Source organism: Malurus melanocephalus, unplaced genomic scaffold, assembly GCF_030028575.1.
Source record: "Malurus melanocephalus ecotype Western Australia unplaced genomic scaffold, MMel_1.1 scaffold_400, whole genome shotgun sequence".
Taxonomy (NCBI): domain Eukaryota; kingdom Metazoa; phylum Chordata; class Aves; order Passeriformes; family Maluridae; genus Malurus; species Malurus melanocephalus.
This window is the reverse complement of record NW_026623632.1, coordinates 586,754-606,263: the sequence shown is the minus strand read 5'-3', so window position 1 is coordinate 606,263 and position 19,510 is coordinate 586,754. Positions and strand designations below refer to the sequence as shown.

General features: G+C 41.5%; 1 protein-coding gene across 1 annotated transcript in view; it reads left to right on the top strand.

Annotated features, from left to right (window-relative positions):
* Positions 1 to 7,020: 7,020 nt before the first annotated feature.
* Positions 7,021 to 19,510, top strand: part of MAP3K5 (mitogen-activated protein kinase kinase kinase 5) — a 100,763-nt gene continuing 88,273 nt past the window's right edge. The window contains exon 1 of the mRNA XM_057379283.1: positions 7,021 to 7,426. Coding sequence (XP_057235266.1) covers positions 7,021 to 7,426 — 406 coding nt within the window. The remainder of the gene's footprint in view (positions 7,427 to 19,510) is intronic.

The window sequence follows — 19,510 nt, the reverse complement described above, 5'->3', positions numbered from 1 at the left end:
CGCCCCCAGCCCCGGCGGAAGCGCCCACCCGCCGGGCGGTGCCGGAGCCGCCATCTTTGGCGATGGCAGGGGGCGGCTCCGGGCGCTGCCGGTGCCCGCTCGAGATACGCGAGTCCTCAAAATCACCTTCGGCGCAGGAGGAATCGCTTCCTGATYTCAGAGACAATCCGCTCTTTTATACGCCACGTAGGAAATAGATCAGCTTGTTTAGTGTACATCAGCTTGAGAACATGACATGTTTCAATCATAAGTATGGACATTAGCTTTCATTTTTCCTTTTAAAAAGACCTTCTAAGCTTGTCATTGTCTTCATTTCTTGAATAGAACTGCATATCTTCTCATTCTTCTCATTATGCAATTGTGATTTATTGAGGTTCTTTTGTGAATAAACTTCTTAAACGTGTGACAACTTCTGTTTAAGTCAGTGGAAATTTTGCCTTTGAAAGGAAGAGGTGGGGAGGGGGTGTTCAGGCTTAGAAAATTAARTATTTCAGTAGACCAGCACTGCAGGTTTTGCCATATAATATCCTATCTAGATCTATATCGATATCCCTTAAAAGGCAGACACAGARATTATTCCAGTGGGACACAGACTACCCTAATTAATCACAATTACCCATCTATGTGTTTAAAGAGGAAAATGAAAAAGTATCATTTGACACTTTCAGAAGTTACAGCAAAGGCAAATGAGATTATTTAATCACAGTTAYCTCATGGAACTGGGACCATGGTTTCATACTCCTGCTACCTGGTCTTATACTTAAAACTAAACCTTGACTACAATCCATTGTAAAGCCACAAAAATGTCTATTTCCTTAAACTGGCACTCAGATTCAGAATTAGGCAGTTCTACTCATTCTTCAATCTTGTAGTAAAAAATAAAAACAAATGTGTTTATCAAATACCTCCAGGATTTTAGAATAAAATCAGTTCCAATTCAGTGCAAGTGAAGCTCAATTTAATGTATCCTTTGGATTATGACAGCAGCTCCCAAAGCYTCATAAGTGGCAATTTATAGGCTTCGTTTATTGACATCATTTGAGATCAGATGTTTTACTGGGGCAAAAGAGTACCTTACAGAATTGGCTGCTCCAGGCCAAATTCAACCAATTTTAGCTTCTGTGGAATCTTTTTGCATCAATTTATCTTTTTAAAATGCAAGTTACAAGTTTTATGAGCAAGTGTTTTTCAAATAATCGCTCTTTGTGACTGGCATGTCARTAACAATGCTTGAAAAGACACAAGGCCACCACAGTGGTACAGTAAGTAAATGTCAACACTGCCATTTGCATAGTGTTTGGGAGTCAGGTGCTTGATGGTGTAAAGTCCAGTTATGGAGAATTTATCACTGAATTGGAAAGATTTCATCAAGTGCATTTTTTCAAAGCTGGTTGATCTTTCGTGATGACTGAAATTCCACAAGGAGGTTATGCAAACAGGAACCAGTTCTTATCAGTGGCCCAGCTTTGTTTTAAAGACACGATTAAAAGAATTTTTGCAGACATAAAGATCAAGAAGTGGATAAAAGGTTACAAGGAATTCCCAAGAGAAGGATGTGTTCTCRAACATTTCTTTCACAGACAAACTTGTGAATTCAGGTTTTGAAGACTCTTAGAAGTAGAAAGCAGAATAGTACAAACAGTGAAAGTATTTAAATATGGATGGTTTCAAGGCAGAGAGAATAACAACTAAAGGAATAAAAGCTATTTTACAGGAAAAGAGAGAAGGGCCCAAAGACCAAAGTTGCTAAATATGACTCTATTTCTTCCTCAGCCTCTGGGCAGCTGAGTAAATTCAAGAAACATAAAGGACCACCAATCATAGTAGCATTTTATATGCAGCTGTTGAAACTAAATGGTCTACCAGCCAACTCCTTCCAATCAACACCAAATCACAGAATTAATTAAATTGGAAAAGACCTCTGAGATCATCAAGTCCAATCTATAACTGAACACCACCAAGTCAACTAGACCGCAGCACTCAGTGCTACGTCCAGTCTCTCCTTACACATATTCAAGCATGGTGAYACTACCACCTACCCAGGAAGCCCATTCTAATGTCACCCTTTCTGTGAAGAAATTCCTCCTGATGTCCAACCTAGACATCCCCTAGCTCAGCTTGAGGCCATTTCTGCTCATCCACTGTCAATAGTCACCTGGGAGAAGAGGCTGACCCCCACCTGGCTACACCCTCCTTTCAGGGAGTTGTAGAGATCAATAAGGTCACCTTTGAGCCTCCTCATCTCCAGGCTAAACACCCCCAGCTCCTTCAGCTGCTCCTCGTCAGASCTGTGTTTCAGAGGCTTCACCACCTTTGTTGTCCTTCTCTGGACTTGCTCCAGCCCCTCAATGTCTTTCCTGAATTGAGGGGCCTAGAGCTGGACGCAGGACTCGAGGTGTGGCCTCACCAGTGCAGAGKTCAGGGGAAGAATCAGACGGATTCTTCCAAACAGAACCCTGCGTGCAGCAGTAGATGGCAGCCACGATCCATGCAAAAAACGAGAGCCCTCAGTTGAAGGGAGAAAATCCCCGAGTGCACTGAAATGGTTATTTTCCTAACACAACATAATTTAAATTAAAAAAAGGAAAGATGCTTACTATGTAGTTTTAGGCTGTGTTTATGCAGCTGTCACTTCTCTTCGCAGCCATACCCCTCGTTAGCATCAGAATAGATAGTTAAAATACTTACTGAAATATCTCCACCCTTTCAATCCCAAGAGCTCTGCTCTGTTACAAATACGTRTGCCTTATTTCCTATCCTAGCTGACATCTAGCGTAGGTGTGAGTTGAGCTGGTAACCATCACTGCTGTRTGCACAAATCCTTCCAAAACCCTTGCTGGTCAGCAGAAACCATAATCAGAAAGGCTCCAGTGCAAGTGTTTGAACAAGTTATAAAAAGCTCTTTTCTACCAGAGAAAGTAGAATGTGAGCTATTTCCTCATGTGCAAGGGCAGGTAGATTAAAATGCTGAAAATATTCAAGGACTGCAGTTAATTTTTGTCTGTCTTTTAACTATTGAACTATTCACCAGGCTCCATGCCATCAAGATTTTCTTCTAGAAGCAAATGCTTACTGACTAATAGAAACATAGAGATATTTCCAGCTGAAATCCCCATAAAGCGGAATGTGTTGCAGCTTTAAACAAATAAAAGTAAGCAACGGGGTTACAGGAATGAATGCAAAGGGAAAAGGTTCCCCTCAAATGGCAAAACTGAGGGTTATGGCATTTGGAAGGAAGAAGCAGCTAGCATGGAGGCTTTTCTGGAAGTTTAAAAAAATAAAACACAATCTTCACTAWGCTCACGAGAAAAGGGCTACAGGGACTGTCCTGACTGGTGAAATATTGATCCCTGACAATGCATCCACATTGTTTGGTCAGGTTTTGCTGGCTGCCACCCATGCGCACCATGCTATAATTTGGTGAGCAGATTCCCCATATTATAACTATTCCATGATCAGCTGCATCCCTACACAATGGCCACCAGCCTCTATTTACCTGCCCTTTTCTACTTAAATATTGTTTTAAATGTTAAGTGTGATCATAAGTGTATCCTTTCTTAAGGACTCCAGCTGGCTTAAAATACTGCCTTCTCTCTTGCACTTAAAAACTACTTTTCATTGTCTACAGTGATACACATAATCTAACTTTTTAGGATAGCTTTTAGAAACAAGGTGTTTTTATACAAGGTGTTATATTTCAGTTAAACTGTTTCTACTGCTTGAGAGAGTTCTGACCAACGGCTTACAAAAATTACATGAACTTATCTACTTTTATTGTCTCATTCAAAATTTTACATCTGCAAATTCCTTTTAATACTTTAGGATTTTTTTAAACATTCATAATTGAAGCATGCTGGTCTCCTGAAAACTTATTTTTCCTGTTTATCAGTGAAGAATTTGCATTTGAATCTCTGATCTCTCATGCCTATATATTATCCGRTAGTTAAACAAGAGCACCTTAAATGATGAATGGAAGTTAACATCCATTTTAAACCCAGTATTTGTGGAGACAGATTTCAGTTTATTCTGTGAATTACATCCACATTACCATAAACAAAATTCAAAATGCATGTTAGTCTAAAATATTTTTTCTCCCCCTACTGGACACTGACAGCCACAATACATGAAAAATATCATTTGAACAGTTATGTTTTAAATTTAATCTCTATAAATCAGGATGCAATGGAATTGTCTTTTTTCGTCTTGSATCTTGTTTACACTACTTGTATCAGCTAAATCAAGCCTATGACATTTGTCATGTGCTCTTTGTAACTCATCAAAAATTGCACTTATATTTGCAAGTAATAAAATTGGCAAAGTCTTGGATGTTAAAATCACAATTATGGTTAAAACCAGAAGAAAATTATTTATAGCTGTAGAAATACATAATTAAGAGAGAGTCATTATTTCAACAAGTCTACAGCCAATTGCTTGTTACAAGTTTTTGTCTGTTTTGTCTCGGAAAAACACAGAGCTGGAACAGGATGGTACTGAATCGTGATTATATACAAACCATCTGGTGTTAAAGATGTTAATTTCACAGCCCTTGACAAACAAGTGAACAAGGTAAGAGTACTTCTAATAATAAATGGACTGTTATTTCAGTTTTTTAAAAAAATCTTYGGAATTGTCTCCTAATCAAACATGAAAACACCAGAGCTCCTAAATGCCTGATTGCTTGCTTCAGAGAGTTAACAGATTGAAAGATATGTTTTCRCTTTATGAAAACATCAGCAATTTGTTTTTGCTATTCAACAGCRTTTTGATTTTTTTCCCAGTTTAGCACCCAACCTCACTCACAGCCAARTCAGTAGAACTAACTTGTATTTGGAATAGGCATGATGCTAATAACGAAGCAAACCTTTCGAGTCAGTAATGCTAAGTGGAATAGCATGCTTCTTCCGTCTCCTTTGAGTCCATGACTTCCTTCTGCACTTGACAAACACGGGCTGTTCTCGAGAACAACAGAGACATATTGTTCTTGCTTCCTGTAAGGTGATGTAACTGCAATGCTGAATGGATTAACACAATTCTGCATTTTGTGGAAAATACCATAATTTAGAAAAACACTGTTTGCCATTGAGACTGTAGCAAGAAACAATAACCTACTGTATCTGGCAGATGAGCAAATATTAACTTTTCCCTGTAAATTAGTCTTTAGTTTGCTTGTCATCTTCCCACCCCATTTACTGATTCCTTATCAGCAGAAGCAAATGCCAGGCATATCTTGTTGGGAAAGGGGACTGCTCAATGCAAAAGCAAACAGAGCTACTGAAGCTACTGCAGTGACTAATTTTTCTAATTATTCCAGAATTGATCCTTTGTCTACAGAAGTAATGGAAAACAATGATACAGGAGGAGGCTTCATGCCAACAAGTGGATTAGTCTTAACATCAATTTTAACAGGAGAAGACCTATTRATATAACATATAAACATAAATGCTATTTTTCCTTCTCTCTTGTACCTGTTTAATAGAAGCCTCTAAAAAAGAGATTGTTCATAAATCACCCAATTTCACAGTATTTATATTCCAATAAAGACTGCAGAAGTCTCAATACCATTTTGTTTTCCAATCTATTTTGAAGTCCCTGGAGATTCCCTCTTGGGCTGCAAAATTTTGGGGTATCTTTTCTTCACACAATGTATTATGTCAAATGCCAAAGGATCTCTTCCTCTATTAGGTGCTATACTGTACAAAGTTAGCACATCTTTTGGCTATGTGCTAGTTATTCCTACTAGTTTTCTTCTCTGTGAGGTAATATTTTTGATAATTATTAAGCTTTCAAGTATTCTTGACAAGTAAATTGTAGGTAAATGCAAGAAACCGACATATTTAATCAACATACAGGGGTAGTTTTCCAGTTTCCAAGTGCAGCACTTGCAGAGCATAAGGCTGATCCTTCTCAAAGCAGCCATCAACCCTTCAGTGAACTTGAAGCCGTTCGGGAGCACAGAGCGAGGCAGGTTTAAGTGGCGGATAATAGCAGAAGGCAAAGGCTAATGATTACTCAATCCTGACGCTGCTCTCAACTCACTGCAAACACTCAAAGCATTTACTCCTGTCAAGCTAGTTAGAATATGTGTGCCAGTAAAAACAAACAACAAAGCAATAAAYGATAAAAATCCCTTTAGCAGGACCAGGTTCAGTGCCGAACTGCCCACAGGACCTAGYTTCTTGCAAACACAGACTCCTTCAGGTGAACCCTAAGCACCTCTGAAGGCTGCGGGGCGAGTCAGCGGCGGGGAGGCGCAGCCTGACCCCACAGATTTGAAGCCCGACCGTGCGCTTGTGTTAGGGGGGAGGATATTACAAAATAAATCCCCGCAGGAAACGGCAGGGAAGGGCTGCCCTCGGCCCTCTCCAACAGCCGGTACCGGGGCGCGCCGGGGAACGCGGGTGCTCGGACCGGGACTTCCCGAGGGGTGCGGGGCCCCTCCAGCCTGGCAAGCCCATGAGGGCACAATGTGACTCCCTCGAGAACTCCCACTAGGGACGGGGCCGCAAGGCTGAGCAGGGGGGCGGTAAAGGTTATTTCTGCCCGGAGGCGGGGCCGGAGGAGGCGCTCGGAGCTGGGGCCGCCCCAGCCCGCGCTGCCAGTGGCTCGGCAGCTGTCGCTCGGCTAGAGTCGGGGCGCCGGAGAGCGATCCCACAAGTGGTTCCTCTTCGCGGCCGAGGACTTTCTCTGTAGCGAAGCGGCCGGACGGAGAGCGGGGAGTCGGGGGAGGCAGCAGAAGGAGGCTGGGCTGCCGGGGGTCGGCGCGCCTGGTAGTCCCTGCAGGTGCGGGGGAGAAGGGAGCGGCGCGTCATGGTGCCGGCGGCAGGCACGGAGGGAGGCTGTGCTCATCTCCCCGTCTCCGTCAGCCTGCGCTAGCGCCCGAGTGGGAGTCCTTCGCTTCAGCCCGGCTGTCTCTTCCCTCCAGCAGCTCGGCGGGACCGCTCCGGGGCGGGCGGCGCAGTATGGCATCCGCCTAACCCCGGCCAGCGCAACAGAGCCCGGGGCTGCTCCTCCGCCGCCGGCATGAGCGACAGCAGCGAGGGGATCGTCAGCCTGCCGGTGCCCGGCACGCCCGGCGGCGGGACCCCCTGCGAGGAGGTGCTCGGCAGGCGAGCGCCCGGGGCCGACGCCGGCGCCCGCAGCCTCCCGCCCGACTTGGCCGCGCCGCCGCCCGCCGCTCTSTGGGCTGAGGACGCCGCCGCCGCCGCCTGCCCGAGCACCGCGGCGCGGGCCAAGGGTGGCGGCCGGCGGACCGCGGTCACCTACGTGATCAACGAGGCGAGCCAGGGGCCGCTGCTGGCGGCGGAGAGCGGCGCCCTGCAGAGCCTGCGGGAGGCGTGCGAGGCGGTGGGGGCCGCGCTGGAGACCCTGCACTTCGGCAAGCTGGACTTCGGCGAGACRGCGGTRCTGGACCGCTTCTACAACGCAGGTGAGAGCGACCGCCCGGCCGGGGCTGATCATCGCCGCCGCGGGACCGCCTCGGCCCGGGCTCGCCGTCACCGCCCCGGGTTCACCGCGGGGCGGCGGGAGCAGCTCCGGCCGCTGACCCCTACGGGGGCTGAGCCCCGGGTCCCCTCGGTGCCCTCGGCTGCAGTGACACCTCTCGGGTGGCCACGACGGGTTCTTGGGGAGGCGAAAGTGCTCCAGAGCCTGCTTTAGTCCCCCGCGCTATGTGTTCTGGAGAAGAAACCCCTATGYCAGCAAGCGTGCTGTGAAGCAGCGCTTGTGTCTGSTACCAGCGGGTTAAACTGTGTCCTRGCTGTTTTCTCTCGGTGTCTAACAGAGTGCAGGGATGCAAATTTGTACTAGTACGACGAGTGTGGCAGAAACAGGCAGGAGCCGCGAGGCCACGGGAGCTTTGAAAAGCGGATTTGACACCAGACGTACAGCTGGACAATTTCCTAGTGCTGACACAGTATCTGGGGCGCTCCATGTGTTTGTGCTTGGAAGTTTGTGCTTTTGGTATTGGTTGTGTAAGATACTTACGATGGATGTGCTTGAACACAGATCTGCACACACCGATCTAGTTAGTTGACAGGAATACCCAGGGCTGCATCCTTGCACCCCAGTTTATCAGCTGCATGGCGATAAAAGTACAGCCCCTTCAACTGAAGGTGTGGTGGCCTGAGGTTCTATGTTGTGATGTACTTGGCGCCATTTGTAAAAATGCTAACAAATTTTTTTTCCCTTTTTTAAAATTTGATTGACAGATACATGTGAATGTAGAATAAAAAATACCCCTGCTTGCTAGATTTTCAAAGAAAAAGTTGCATACAACTAAGGCCATAGTATTGAAGTAATGGCTTTTTGCTTAAAAAAAATCAGAAGCAGGAAATTAACCTGACCTGCAATTTTAGGCTTATTGTGTGATGCAGCTTTAGTGTATATGAAATACATGCTAAAAAWAAGCATTTAACAAGTTTTGCCAGATACTGTAGTTTCTTCCCGTCCTCTCCTGGAGAGGGGTGAAGAAAAAGGGAAAAAAACTCCGAACAAACAAGCAAAACCTTCCTGGCAGTATTGTAACTAGTTCCCACAAAAGACTTCAACACAGGCATGCACATGCCCGTGTCCTCTTTGAAACATTGCAAGCTTTGCCTCACGTACTGCTGCTTTCAGTTCAGTGAGGTGGGCGATTCTGAAGTGTGCACTCACAGCTTAATCCTTCTGCCCGGTGCAGAGCCGTGTCCTTAGAAGTAACAATTCTCAGAAGTCTGAAGAGCTGTCCTTACAGGTGGAAATAGGAAGGCCATAGAGTTTCATTATAGACCTTATATTCTCTGCATTCTTGGAGAAATTTCAAGCCCCCTGAYATCTCTTCATTCCAGGGCAGGTGAAACCTTAGAGTCTTTTGGTTCTATTTTGGAAGCTATTGTGTAGTGACGCTCACGAACTTGAATTATCCTTGCTGTTTTTGTGCCTCTTATGCTGGTTAATTTCTAGACTCTGAGCTGTGCAAAAAGGCGGGGTCTTGGTAGTTCATGGACACTTTTTTTGTAATGGGAGATTTGACTTGAAGTGGGCCCCTTTTAATTCTGGCAGTAGGCGTCTGGCTTATAGTGCTACATAACTGCACRCTTATGTAATATCATTTGCTTATTTCAGTGGCTTTTCAGCAAACTGAAAATGTGAAAACATTACTTCTTCTTTTGTCCTSTTTGGCTGGAATTGAATGAAAGTGTTGCAAACCAGAAAAAATACTTTGTCATTCTGCTTTAGTAGCAAAGTCAATAAACATGTAAAGAACTAGGAGTGTTGATCACTTCCAGTGCCTGGACTGAAGAGAGCTCAGTGYAGAAGTTTGTCTGCTCCACATATACTCTACTGTCTGACCAGTGATAAACCAGCCACAGTCCCAAAGCTGGGTTATGCTGCTGTTCTTAGGTCTCGAGGGATCTTCATACTTATTTTCATACTTATTTCTTTTTCCCTGTTGTACTTTCTACACTTTCTCTATTTTTAAGGATTAGTTGTTCTCCAGAARCTATAAAATATTGAAAAAGTCCTGCTCAGATTAGGGACAACATTAAAGAGTAGAAGCTGTGTAGTAGAATGCAAATGGGGAACAGTGTAGGGAACAAAACCAAAATGGCCATGGAGTGTGTAGCTATTGCACAGATATAATTTTACTGATTTAACGGGATGATGGGACMAAACATTTGTAGGTGACCTAAACTCCTTTTCTATTACCCTTCTTGTCCTCTTTTGCTGTGTGCTTTCAGTGATCAAAGGTGATATTAGTAATACCATAAAAGAATATCTGTGCACTATGTTACCTTAAAAAAGTAGTGTATGAAAATAGCTCAACATGACTGAGYATGAAATAAAAATTCAACAGTGAAAGTTTAAAATTTCATGATAGTTAACTGGTTATATTTTGGGGTATGAAGTCTTCCTGGACTCATTGTAAAGGCCAACAAAGTCACAGGAGTAAGAAATTATGTGATTTCATGAAGGTTTGGAATATCAAGCTTATAACTGTGTTTGTATGAAGTAAAATAAAACATTAAACCTCTCAACTCTCATAATGCAAGTAAATCAAATATGATTTAGGGGGATAGACCTACAGTATAACATACTGTCCATCATTAAGGCTTCCCTTTTTAAAGCATTAAGGCTTCCCTTTTTAAAGCCTTATTTTTGCTTTGTATGTCATAGTCTGAACTCTTGGTGATTTCTGATGTAGGTTTGCTTCATGCCTTTCACTGCTTCAAAGAGAACCTGAAGGAGTATTAAGTAAAATATCTTAGATGAAAATACTCATCATCCGCTCTAAATGTAGATTATCCTACTAATAATCTCCTTCTGCCAGCTTCAGTCAACTATGGCCCTTAAATGCTGAGACATAATTAGCAGTGCATATTTAGTGKGTAAGTCTCAGCTATGTATAATTGAACTATGCATGCACCAAATATTAAGAATGAGCCTAGTCTAGCATTTTTGATTGCATGGCTTAAATTACACTTGATTTCAGCAAAAAAATTAAAAATTGTTTCTTGAGAAACAAGTGTTAAATGAAGAACTGTTGTAGAAGTGTCTGACAAAAACAGAAACTTCAGTATTTATCACATTTTCTTCYACTTAAAGAGGAAGATGAGGAAAACATAGGAAAATTAAATTTCTTGCAAAACTTGATGTATCTGCATTTGATCAACTGTCTTAAGGGCACTTTTCTTTTGTAAAGAGGATAACTGGAGGTTTTTTTGGTTTGGGTTTTTTCCCCCAAGTAATTTTAAGCTGGTGCAGGTGAATTGCAGGTATCTCTTAAATTCAATTTAATTTCTAAACATTTCAGGAATATTTTACGAGTTGGGCAATTACAAATATGCCAAAATATATCAGAGACACCATTCTACAGTGCAGTAGATGATCATGGTATTTTMAAAGTTGAAACCATTGATATTTGTAATTAAATGGTATTTTTTTCTACATTTTAATAACCAGATCTGCATATCCTGTTGATTTTCCTTTAATTGCTTAGTTYCTTTCAGAAACAGCTATAAATGAGTGTAGAGTACTTGGAGTTTGTTTGGCTTAGGTAAGCATTGTTTTTTTTCTTTCTTTTTCCAACTTATTTTGGCAGTTGGAGTTAGAATGATTTTCTTTTTGTGCAAATCTTTACATAGTCTCTTTGTATTACATAAGTGCATCAAGGTCTGGCTGAACAGTGTTTGAGAAAAACAAAATAGGTAAAAGTCCCATAAAAGGAAAAAAGTTGCATGAATCAGTAATCTGAGTCAGCTCTTCATGGGAGGGAGGTGCTCTAAGTCAAGGTAATCTTTTCACACRTGGTTTTAGAATCAGATGGGGATTTGTATGGTAATTTGCCAGATGCACGGTATTGTGCATTCTGTCTTTTAAATACAGTCTCAGAGGGACTGGTGGAAGATAAGAAAGCACACAGACAGTGACTTAGAAGAATATGGTTTTTTTAATCTGTGCAATTACTTGTTTTAGGTTCTCAAGCTAAATAGCTTGACTGACGTGCTTTTCATATAAAACTGTCCTTCTAACTTTTATGTTGTCTTATAATGAGGAATTTCCATTTCATAAGTTTCTTATACTCARGTTTCATCAACCAATAGGCCCTTAGGATAGCATTTTCTACTAACACTGTTGTAGGGCTATTGAGATAATTCTCCTGAACAGCAATGATTGACTAAAATRCAGTTCATGAAATAAGAGATAATAAAGTAGGTTTAGTATCTTATCTTTATTTCTGGAATTCAGCACTATTGCTTTCAGAATTCATGTAGGCTTGGGCTCAAGATTGTCAGTGTTGGCTTACTGGGTTTAGAAACATAGTGTGCAATGTGATTGGGGGGATTCTGGTTATACAAAATGACAAAAAGTTCAGATAACCACCAGTCCCTTGTGTGAAATTGAAATTTGCTTTAAAGATGTTTTGCACCTAAATTKTTTCTGCAGATTCTCCAGAACATTTGTGGGTTGTGCATTTAGAAACATTGACAGGCATGCAGAAATGCAGTAAAGCAGTACCAGGGCTCAATGGCATTCTTGTGGTTTCTTCCTCTAAATACGATAAATTCTATGATGCTATTTTTTTAAAGTGGGATTTATGCCTTTGTATAAGTTTCCTGAAGTTTGAGATTGTGACACACTAATGCAGACTTTCCCCTTAAACCCACAGGAGGTCATATTCTTTTCAAAACTGATGTTCTTGATTCTATAAGTTGGTGGAAGAATTTTCTGTGATAAAAAGCAGCATGTGTCCTGCCATATTAACTGCTTGTAGGAGCAAAAAAAACAAAACAAAACCAACATTACATCAGAAAGTATTCTGGAAGCTTTATTCTATTCCAYATTGTCCCTCAGAACGATTAGGTGTATTTCACCACCTTTTTCTCTGTACTTCCTGATGAGCATTTTTTAATTTCACTGGCAGAGTTTTGTCATACGCTTGAAATACTGCACATGCTTTCTGTGATTATGCAGCACATACATTCATACCTTATTTTACTTCTTTTTAACAACCCCCCCCCCCCGCTCCCCAGGTGCTGCTGCATCCCCACTACAGTTTCAATAGCATCGTGATTGGAGAATCAAATGGTAGTTCTTATTAGTGTAGCAGGAGAAATTATACTGATGCATTATTATTGCCCAATTTCAGAGTCCAGGACAACTACTAAAAAAATAAAAAGAAGTTTAGTCCCGCTACCAGTGGAACTCATGTTGAAAAATTCTGTATTTCAGCAGCAATATGATGCCAGTGATGGTTTGGAGCATGAGATGCCAAGTAAGTTAGTAGTGGTGTGCAGACTTGAGCTCATGGCTGTCTTGGGGGTATGACTATGGTCATGTCAGGGATGTGAAGTATTATGAGTACAGAATCTTTGTGTCAAAATGCTTAGCAGCTATTGTAATGTTTAGGTCAGGTGGGTTATAAAGCTCCTTTTGATTCTGGATGTTGATTCCAGACTCTCTAAGGAACCAGCATTAGAAACCCAAACCAAATGCTTCAACACAGAAGAATATTTAATTCTGAAGCATGTGAATGTTATCTACATCTAAAAAAATGATGAGTCTGAAAATAATCTGTAATCCTGATAAAAAGTTTGTGAGTTCATAGTRCTAGTGGAGAACTTAATTTATGAAGAAATTGTGGGATTTGAAACAACATATTCTCAAACATTTCCATTGCTGGACCAGCTGTAGGTTTTTRTAACCAGATTCCAATATTGGTACTGTGTTGCACAGGTCTCATCAGGCTGCTTTTCAACAGGTGACTGGTAAACAAATATTCCATCAGTTTCTGTCTGTAAGAGGAGGAGCACAGCAGATACACCCACTCCACGTATGTGGGCTGTGAGAGCTGAGTTCTCTTTCAGACTCTGTCACTGGCCTGTCACAGCAGTTTGTAGCTCTGCTGTGCAGAAAGAGCTTTCTCAGGCCTCTCCCACAGCTGAAAGGTTTATACAGCATCTACTATGGGTGCCATGGGTGTGAATTTCCAGCCATGTCTGTAACATAAATAATACTAAGGGTACGCTCTTGCAGTGTTTATTTATTAAAGTGTTATCAGTGAAACAGCTAACTAGGCAGTTCACATCCAGGCTTTTGYTGGATTATTTAGAAGTTAGTGGAAGTTACTAGAAGCTGGATTTTGAAAGGATACTTTCTCTGTTAAGTACATCAGGGTAATAGAGCTAGTTTAGAAATATTTCATGGTATTTGAAGTAGTGGGAGTAATGAAGGTTATGAAAAAAAATACAGTAGGTCTCAAAATATACAATAAAGATGTAAAACTCATGAGGCATCTGTATGAGCAGACATCATCTAAGTGTATTCCCCACTGGCAAAAATGCTGAATGGAGCTAGATGAATGCTTTTTGAGTAATGCAGTAGGAAGCTTGTGACTGATTTTTCTGCAGTTTGCATTTCTGTAACTCTGAACAGGATGTGTCATAAAGAAATGACTCTTGAATTTGCTGCAGTCATGATAATAATTTGGCTTCTCTTTTTAGCAGCTTTCTAAAGTAAAGAAGCATGATACAAAAAGCGGTAAATGTGGCAAGTGACAACAACTGAAACAAGCAGTATCAAAGCCTAAAGGTTCAAGTGAAAAGTAGAAGAGGCCTTATACATATAATTTAGCACCATTGTCCTGAAAATTTCACCCTCTGTTGCATCTTAAGTAAAATTAGGTTAAARAAGTGAAAATTTCAGTTTTATGGTGGTTTGTTTTCTTTTGTCTCAGTACAGAACAGCTGAATTTTGAGTTTGTTCTGTTGGGCTGATAATTTAAAACTTGTTCCTCTTTTTCCCAAGGAGTGGTCTTTATTTGTAATTGTTGTTTTTGCATGCATAGGTAACCTGCAAGTTTATTTGTAAGTTAAACCCAAAAGAATTGAAAAACCTCTGTGGCTCTACAACAGCAGGGATTTTGCAAGTCTGTGGTTAATAAAATGGAAGTTGTTGCTGGGAWTCATATCTTTCATGCTCCCTGCTCTAGATTTTCTCCAGACGTCCACTGTCCGCTGTAGTCTCCTACTGCTGCATTGGTGTGGCTTCTCTGGGGGGGTTATACTCAGCAACTCAGACACACTGAGAGGTACAGCATTTTTTAGAATGAGATAAACATCTGTAGMAGTCAGCAAAGCCATCCCATACAGCAGAACATGTATATGTGACAGAGGACAGAAGAATCTGTTTTGACAGTTGGAGAATTTTCTGTTAATCACTGATGGGTAGATTTCTGTAAAAAGTTTGTAATTGGGAACATAAACCTCAGGCTCAGCTTGACACACAAGCACAGGCTGCTTTTTTAGTTTATATTACTTTTTTCATCTGAGACCAAATTTATGCCTTGAGTGATGCAGATATAATATTTCGCTCTTGAAGAGCTGCTGATCAGCTATTAACAACGGCATGCCAGAGTTGAATTATGTTCTCAATTGTGTCTACTTYTACTCATAAACATTGGGATGAGTTTAGATGCAGCATAGCACTTAGATTTCCCACAGTCTGAATCATTTGAAGCCAGTGGGAATCAGTGCTCTTTCAAATCCCACAAGAAATGTATGTTTTGATTTAAGAGCTAGACGTCCTTTTATAAAAATTTGGCTCTGCTTTTCTCCCTTACTGTAATAAAGTAAATGAGTTGCTCTGGGACTTTCTTGCTGGTTGTGCCAGTGGGTGTCTCTTGCAGARAGTGCACTCTGGGTGAGTAAGCATCTGGTGCTTTCAGTGTTGAAGACAGTTTTTCAGTGATATCTCCAAAGAAGAGTTATCTGCAGTTCTTGCAGACTTTATCTGGTTTTCTTCTCTTCAGGCAATACCTGTCTGATGAAGTTTTAATGCACTTTCATTAGAGTCTTTCTAACTTACTAGGGACTGTAGTCTGAGACCCGCAGTCTATGAAGTGTGAAGATGCAAGTTAAACTTCCAGCAGAATTCTATTCTGCTGTGTGCACAAGTGCCCAAGTAACTCATCTGACTAGCCCAGGAAGACCTTGATGTAAACAAGGAAGACTCAGTGATGTATCAGAAGAAACAGTTGTACCACTGTAGGAATTAATTAGTGGTTCTGCAGTGGGSCCCTCCTGCGTGGGATGAATTTATTCTTATCTTGACACAGTAGCAAAGTGCTTTAAACTCCACCATAGTGGCACACCCATAAGATTAAATGATCCTACTTCCACTGCTCCACCTTCAATATGATTTTTACTGCTACACACACTTTTTAAAGCATGACAGTACTGGCTTTTCCCTAGTGTGACTGCCATAATTTTGTGTTTTATTGGTTTATTACTGTCTTTCAGTATGGTCAATGTTATCTCAGGTAAGGTTTCTTGACATTGCTTCTTCCAGGAGCATTATTGCTAATTTGCATGAAATTAATTTGCTTTAACCTAAATGTATGTGTGCTGACTACTGGTTATGCTTTCAATAATGTGGCATGATCATGAAAGCCAGGTTTTTGGATGTGTGCTGCATCCTGTCTTCACTCACACCTTGCAGCTCTTTGTCATTAGTGGAAGTGACATGTGGCATCTGTGGAGAAGGGGAGAAGCCATTTGCCTCTTGARTGTAACCTTGTCTTCCAGATCACAGTTGGAAATGAGAAGTTGTTGCTAGGCAGTTGGTATGAAGAGCAGAGCATCATTCCAAATCTCCTTGGGAGAGGAATTTTGTCAGTTCTGAATGTCATCATCATTCCTGGGTCAAATGCAGTTGCAAAAGGCTCAGTGACACCATCCTGATTACTTTCAATAGAAAAGAAGTGATTGTTACTTGTGTAAATAAGCTGAAGTCCTGTGTATTTATGTTCTGTTTCCCTGAGATCAGTTTCAATTTTTGTTTTCTGCAGAGCTGAACTTAACTGCTAATTCATGTAAAAATAAATATACTTCGTATGATACTTGGAATCCTTCAATACGTCATCTCTTACACGGTTTTTCAGTGACCTTGCAAATCATGCAAATTGCTGTGCAGAAACTATTTGCTTTTGCTGATGATGATGAAACTTATTTCAGGAGGTAACCTTCCCTGATTAACTCATTTGATATTTGTATATTATTTACATTTCAAGATTGTGAAGACTCCAATTTCCGCAACTATTTTATATGATTGCATGTTAAAGGAACAGAACTTCTTAAAGAAGGTTTGGGGTTTTTTTTTTTTTTTTTAATTGTTTTGGGACTGTGACTCTAAACCTAGTTTCCTTTTATGTCTTTCAGAGTTTTTATTATTTTTGGAATTTTCCTGATTTATTAACTAGGAGAACAGCTCTGTGTATAGTRGATGTTGCACAAATGAAGCATGGCAGAGATTGCAGGGCAAGCCAGAAAAAAAGTATCCCTTCCAAAATATCCTGTACAGTTATATCATTGCTGTACAAGCAGTTTTTATTATTTTCTTTGAAAGGATGTCTATAAAAGGGGGAAGGAGCGTGTTCTTTAGTGATGTGAGGAGCACATCACTCCTCTAATGGGAGGAGGGGAGAAAAGGCCTTTCCTTTGCCATGAGAGCAGCCTGATGAGACCARTGCTGTTATCTTTAAGGAAGTGCTGGGATCTTGCAGCAGTCCCAATTTTGGTTTATTCTTGRGGGATTATGTTGTTTTCTACCCCTTTACCAGAGTGAGGAGAGGTGGCTTTTTTTTTCTTCTACTTGCTGCCACTGGCCAAGGGCAGCATGTTGGGTACTCTGACTTGGTACAGCCATAAAAGGCCACCTCCAGTRGTGAAGTCTGAACTTCTCATGAAGGCTTTGCTGAGTGTGGATCTGTTGCTGGAGAGAAGGTACTTCATCAGCCTCTCAGGATAAGGAAGGAAGCCCTTTGACCTGGGCTAGAGCTGAGCACAAGTGGTGTATGCTTGTTTCTGGACAAGCTGGAGCCTGTATGGGCAGCGCTGCCCAGAGTTGAGACTGTGTGATGCAGCCCAGCACAGCTGTGCTCACAGSTTTTTGCTGGATCAGTCTTGGGGTGTATTGCAGAAGGCTCTGTTTGCAGATGAGAAATGTCTCAGGCTTTAACAGCCACTCAAAGAGCTCATGTTGAAGATTAACTCAAATATATTTATTCCACTGAGGCTTAATAACACCAGAAGTTTGTGGAGGTCATTGAGTATGAAGTGGATTTAACATGGTTTAAATACTTCAACAYATTTGGGTGTATTTCACAATTCTGAGGTAAATGGAGAAAGTCCTAAAAGTATGGGTTCTAAAAACATTCCATTAAAGAAGCAAGAAAATGAGGATTCTTGCCAGTAATTCTGTTACCAGAAACCATGATCTCCCTTTTCCAGCTGATGCAAGAGGGCCAAAATGCAATAAAAGCACTGGGAAAATAGACTGAGCTAAAGCAAGAGCTTTTTCAGCAAGCCTTGCCAAATGGGTGGGAACTGGAAAACTTCCAGTCTATTTTGTTTCTTAACTGCTTGTATTTTCGTCTGTTTTCTGCAGCRTCCCAGAAGTGTCTCTGCTTTGAATGATCAATGTGTTGTCAACCTGATACTCGTCTCTGTATCTTCTCTGTTCAAGTACTTTGATAGTAGCTTCAGTTGAAAAATTTCCAGGTAGGCAGACTTAGCAAACCTTAGYGGATTTCGTTTTAGGCTGTGGCTGGTTGCAAACTGGCAGATGCCTGTATTCAAGATTTAATTCACTTCATAAGAAATTATGTATTCCTTATTATGAATTGAAGATACTGATTCACAGGCACAGAGTGCTGGGGTTATTCAACATGGAGAAGACTTCAGGGAGACCTCAATGCGGCCTTTCAGTACTTTATGGGAGCTCATAAAAAGGAGGGAGAGGACTTTTTATACGGGCAGATAGTGACAGGAAAAGCGGGATTGTTTTTAAACTGAGAAGTTAAAACTGGTTTTCAAGCTAAAAGAGGACAGGTTTAGAATAAGAAATTCTGGTTTTCAAACTAAAAGAGGACAGGTTTAGAGTAAGAAATTCTTTACTCAGCAGGTGGTGAATCACTGGAACAGATTGCCTGAAGGTTGTGGATGCCCCATCCTTGGAAGTTTTCAAGGCCACATTGAGTGTGCCCTGAGCAACCTGATCTAGTGAGTGGCATCCCTACCCAGGGYAGCAGGGTTGGAACTAGGTGATCTTTGATATCCCTGCCAACCCAAACCATTATGTGATTCTGTGATTTAGAGCCACTGCTGTAGTAATGTCAAGTCCTTTTGCAGTAGAACTGTCTCAGACTTCTAACACTGAAAGGCCTAGTTGACATGGCATATTTCCCAATAATTTTAATGCCAGTAAATGAGTACAAGCACAGTGACAGTTACTGCAATATGCAAATCAATATCAGAAAAGAGAATTACCCTCCTACTAAGAGTATACTGCTGCCTCACTGTAGCTGCAGTGCTAAGTAGGCTAAGAAGATAATAAAATCAATTTTTCCACGCACTTACTCTCATTAAGTAGGACTCCTGGAAGAGTTGAGTATATTGTGTCCTTTGAGATGCAGTCCCATGGCAGCTTAAGTGGATGAGAAACTGGACTAACACGCTTCTCCCTGGTGCTGCTTTCAGTGCTCAGAGGCTTATGTGATGAGGTAGGTCAGAGAGCTGGCCTGATTGCTAACTCACTCCTTAATTTTCTTCTGGTTAGCTTTCTGTTGAGTAAGTTCTGTGAGCTAAGCATGAATTCCAGAGAACAGACCGAAGGCAGGACTGCAGGAACCTCTGTTGAGATTGCCTAAAGGTGTGGTTTCATGTTATTCTTGATCTTGTCTCCTTGTGGGTTGCCTCATATCCTTYCCTCTTCCGGTCAGGGTGGCTAAGATACATATTTCACGTTGGCTCTGCCAGCTGTTTGTTCTCTCGGTCTGATGTTTTTCACATACTTGCAATTTACAGGAAGGTTTGAAAAGATCGTGTGAGTCTTGCTCTGTATGGGAACAAAAACTTGAGGACTTATCATCTGAAAGTTCAAAGATTYTGCCACCTGAATTGAAATTTTGACTACATCTTTGCTAGCAAATGAGTATTTGTGGTGTGGTATCCCACTGTTAAGGGGAGCACCC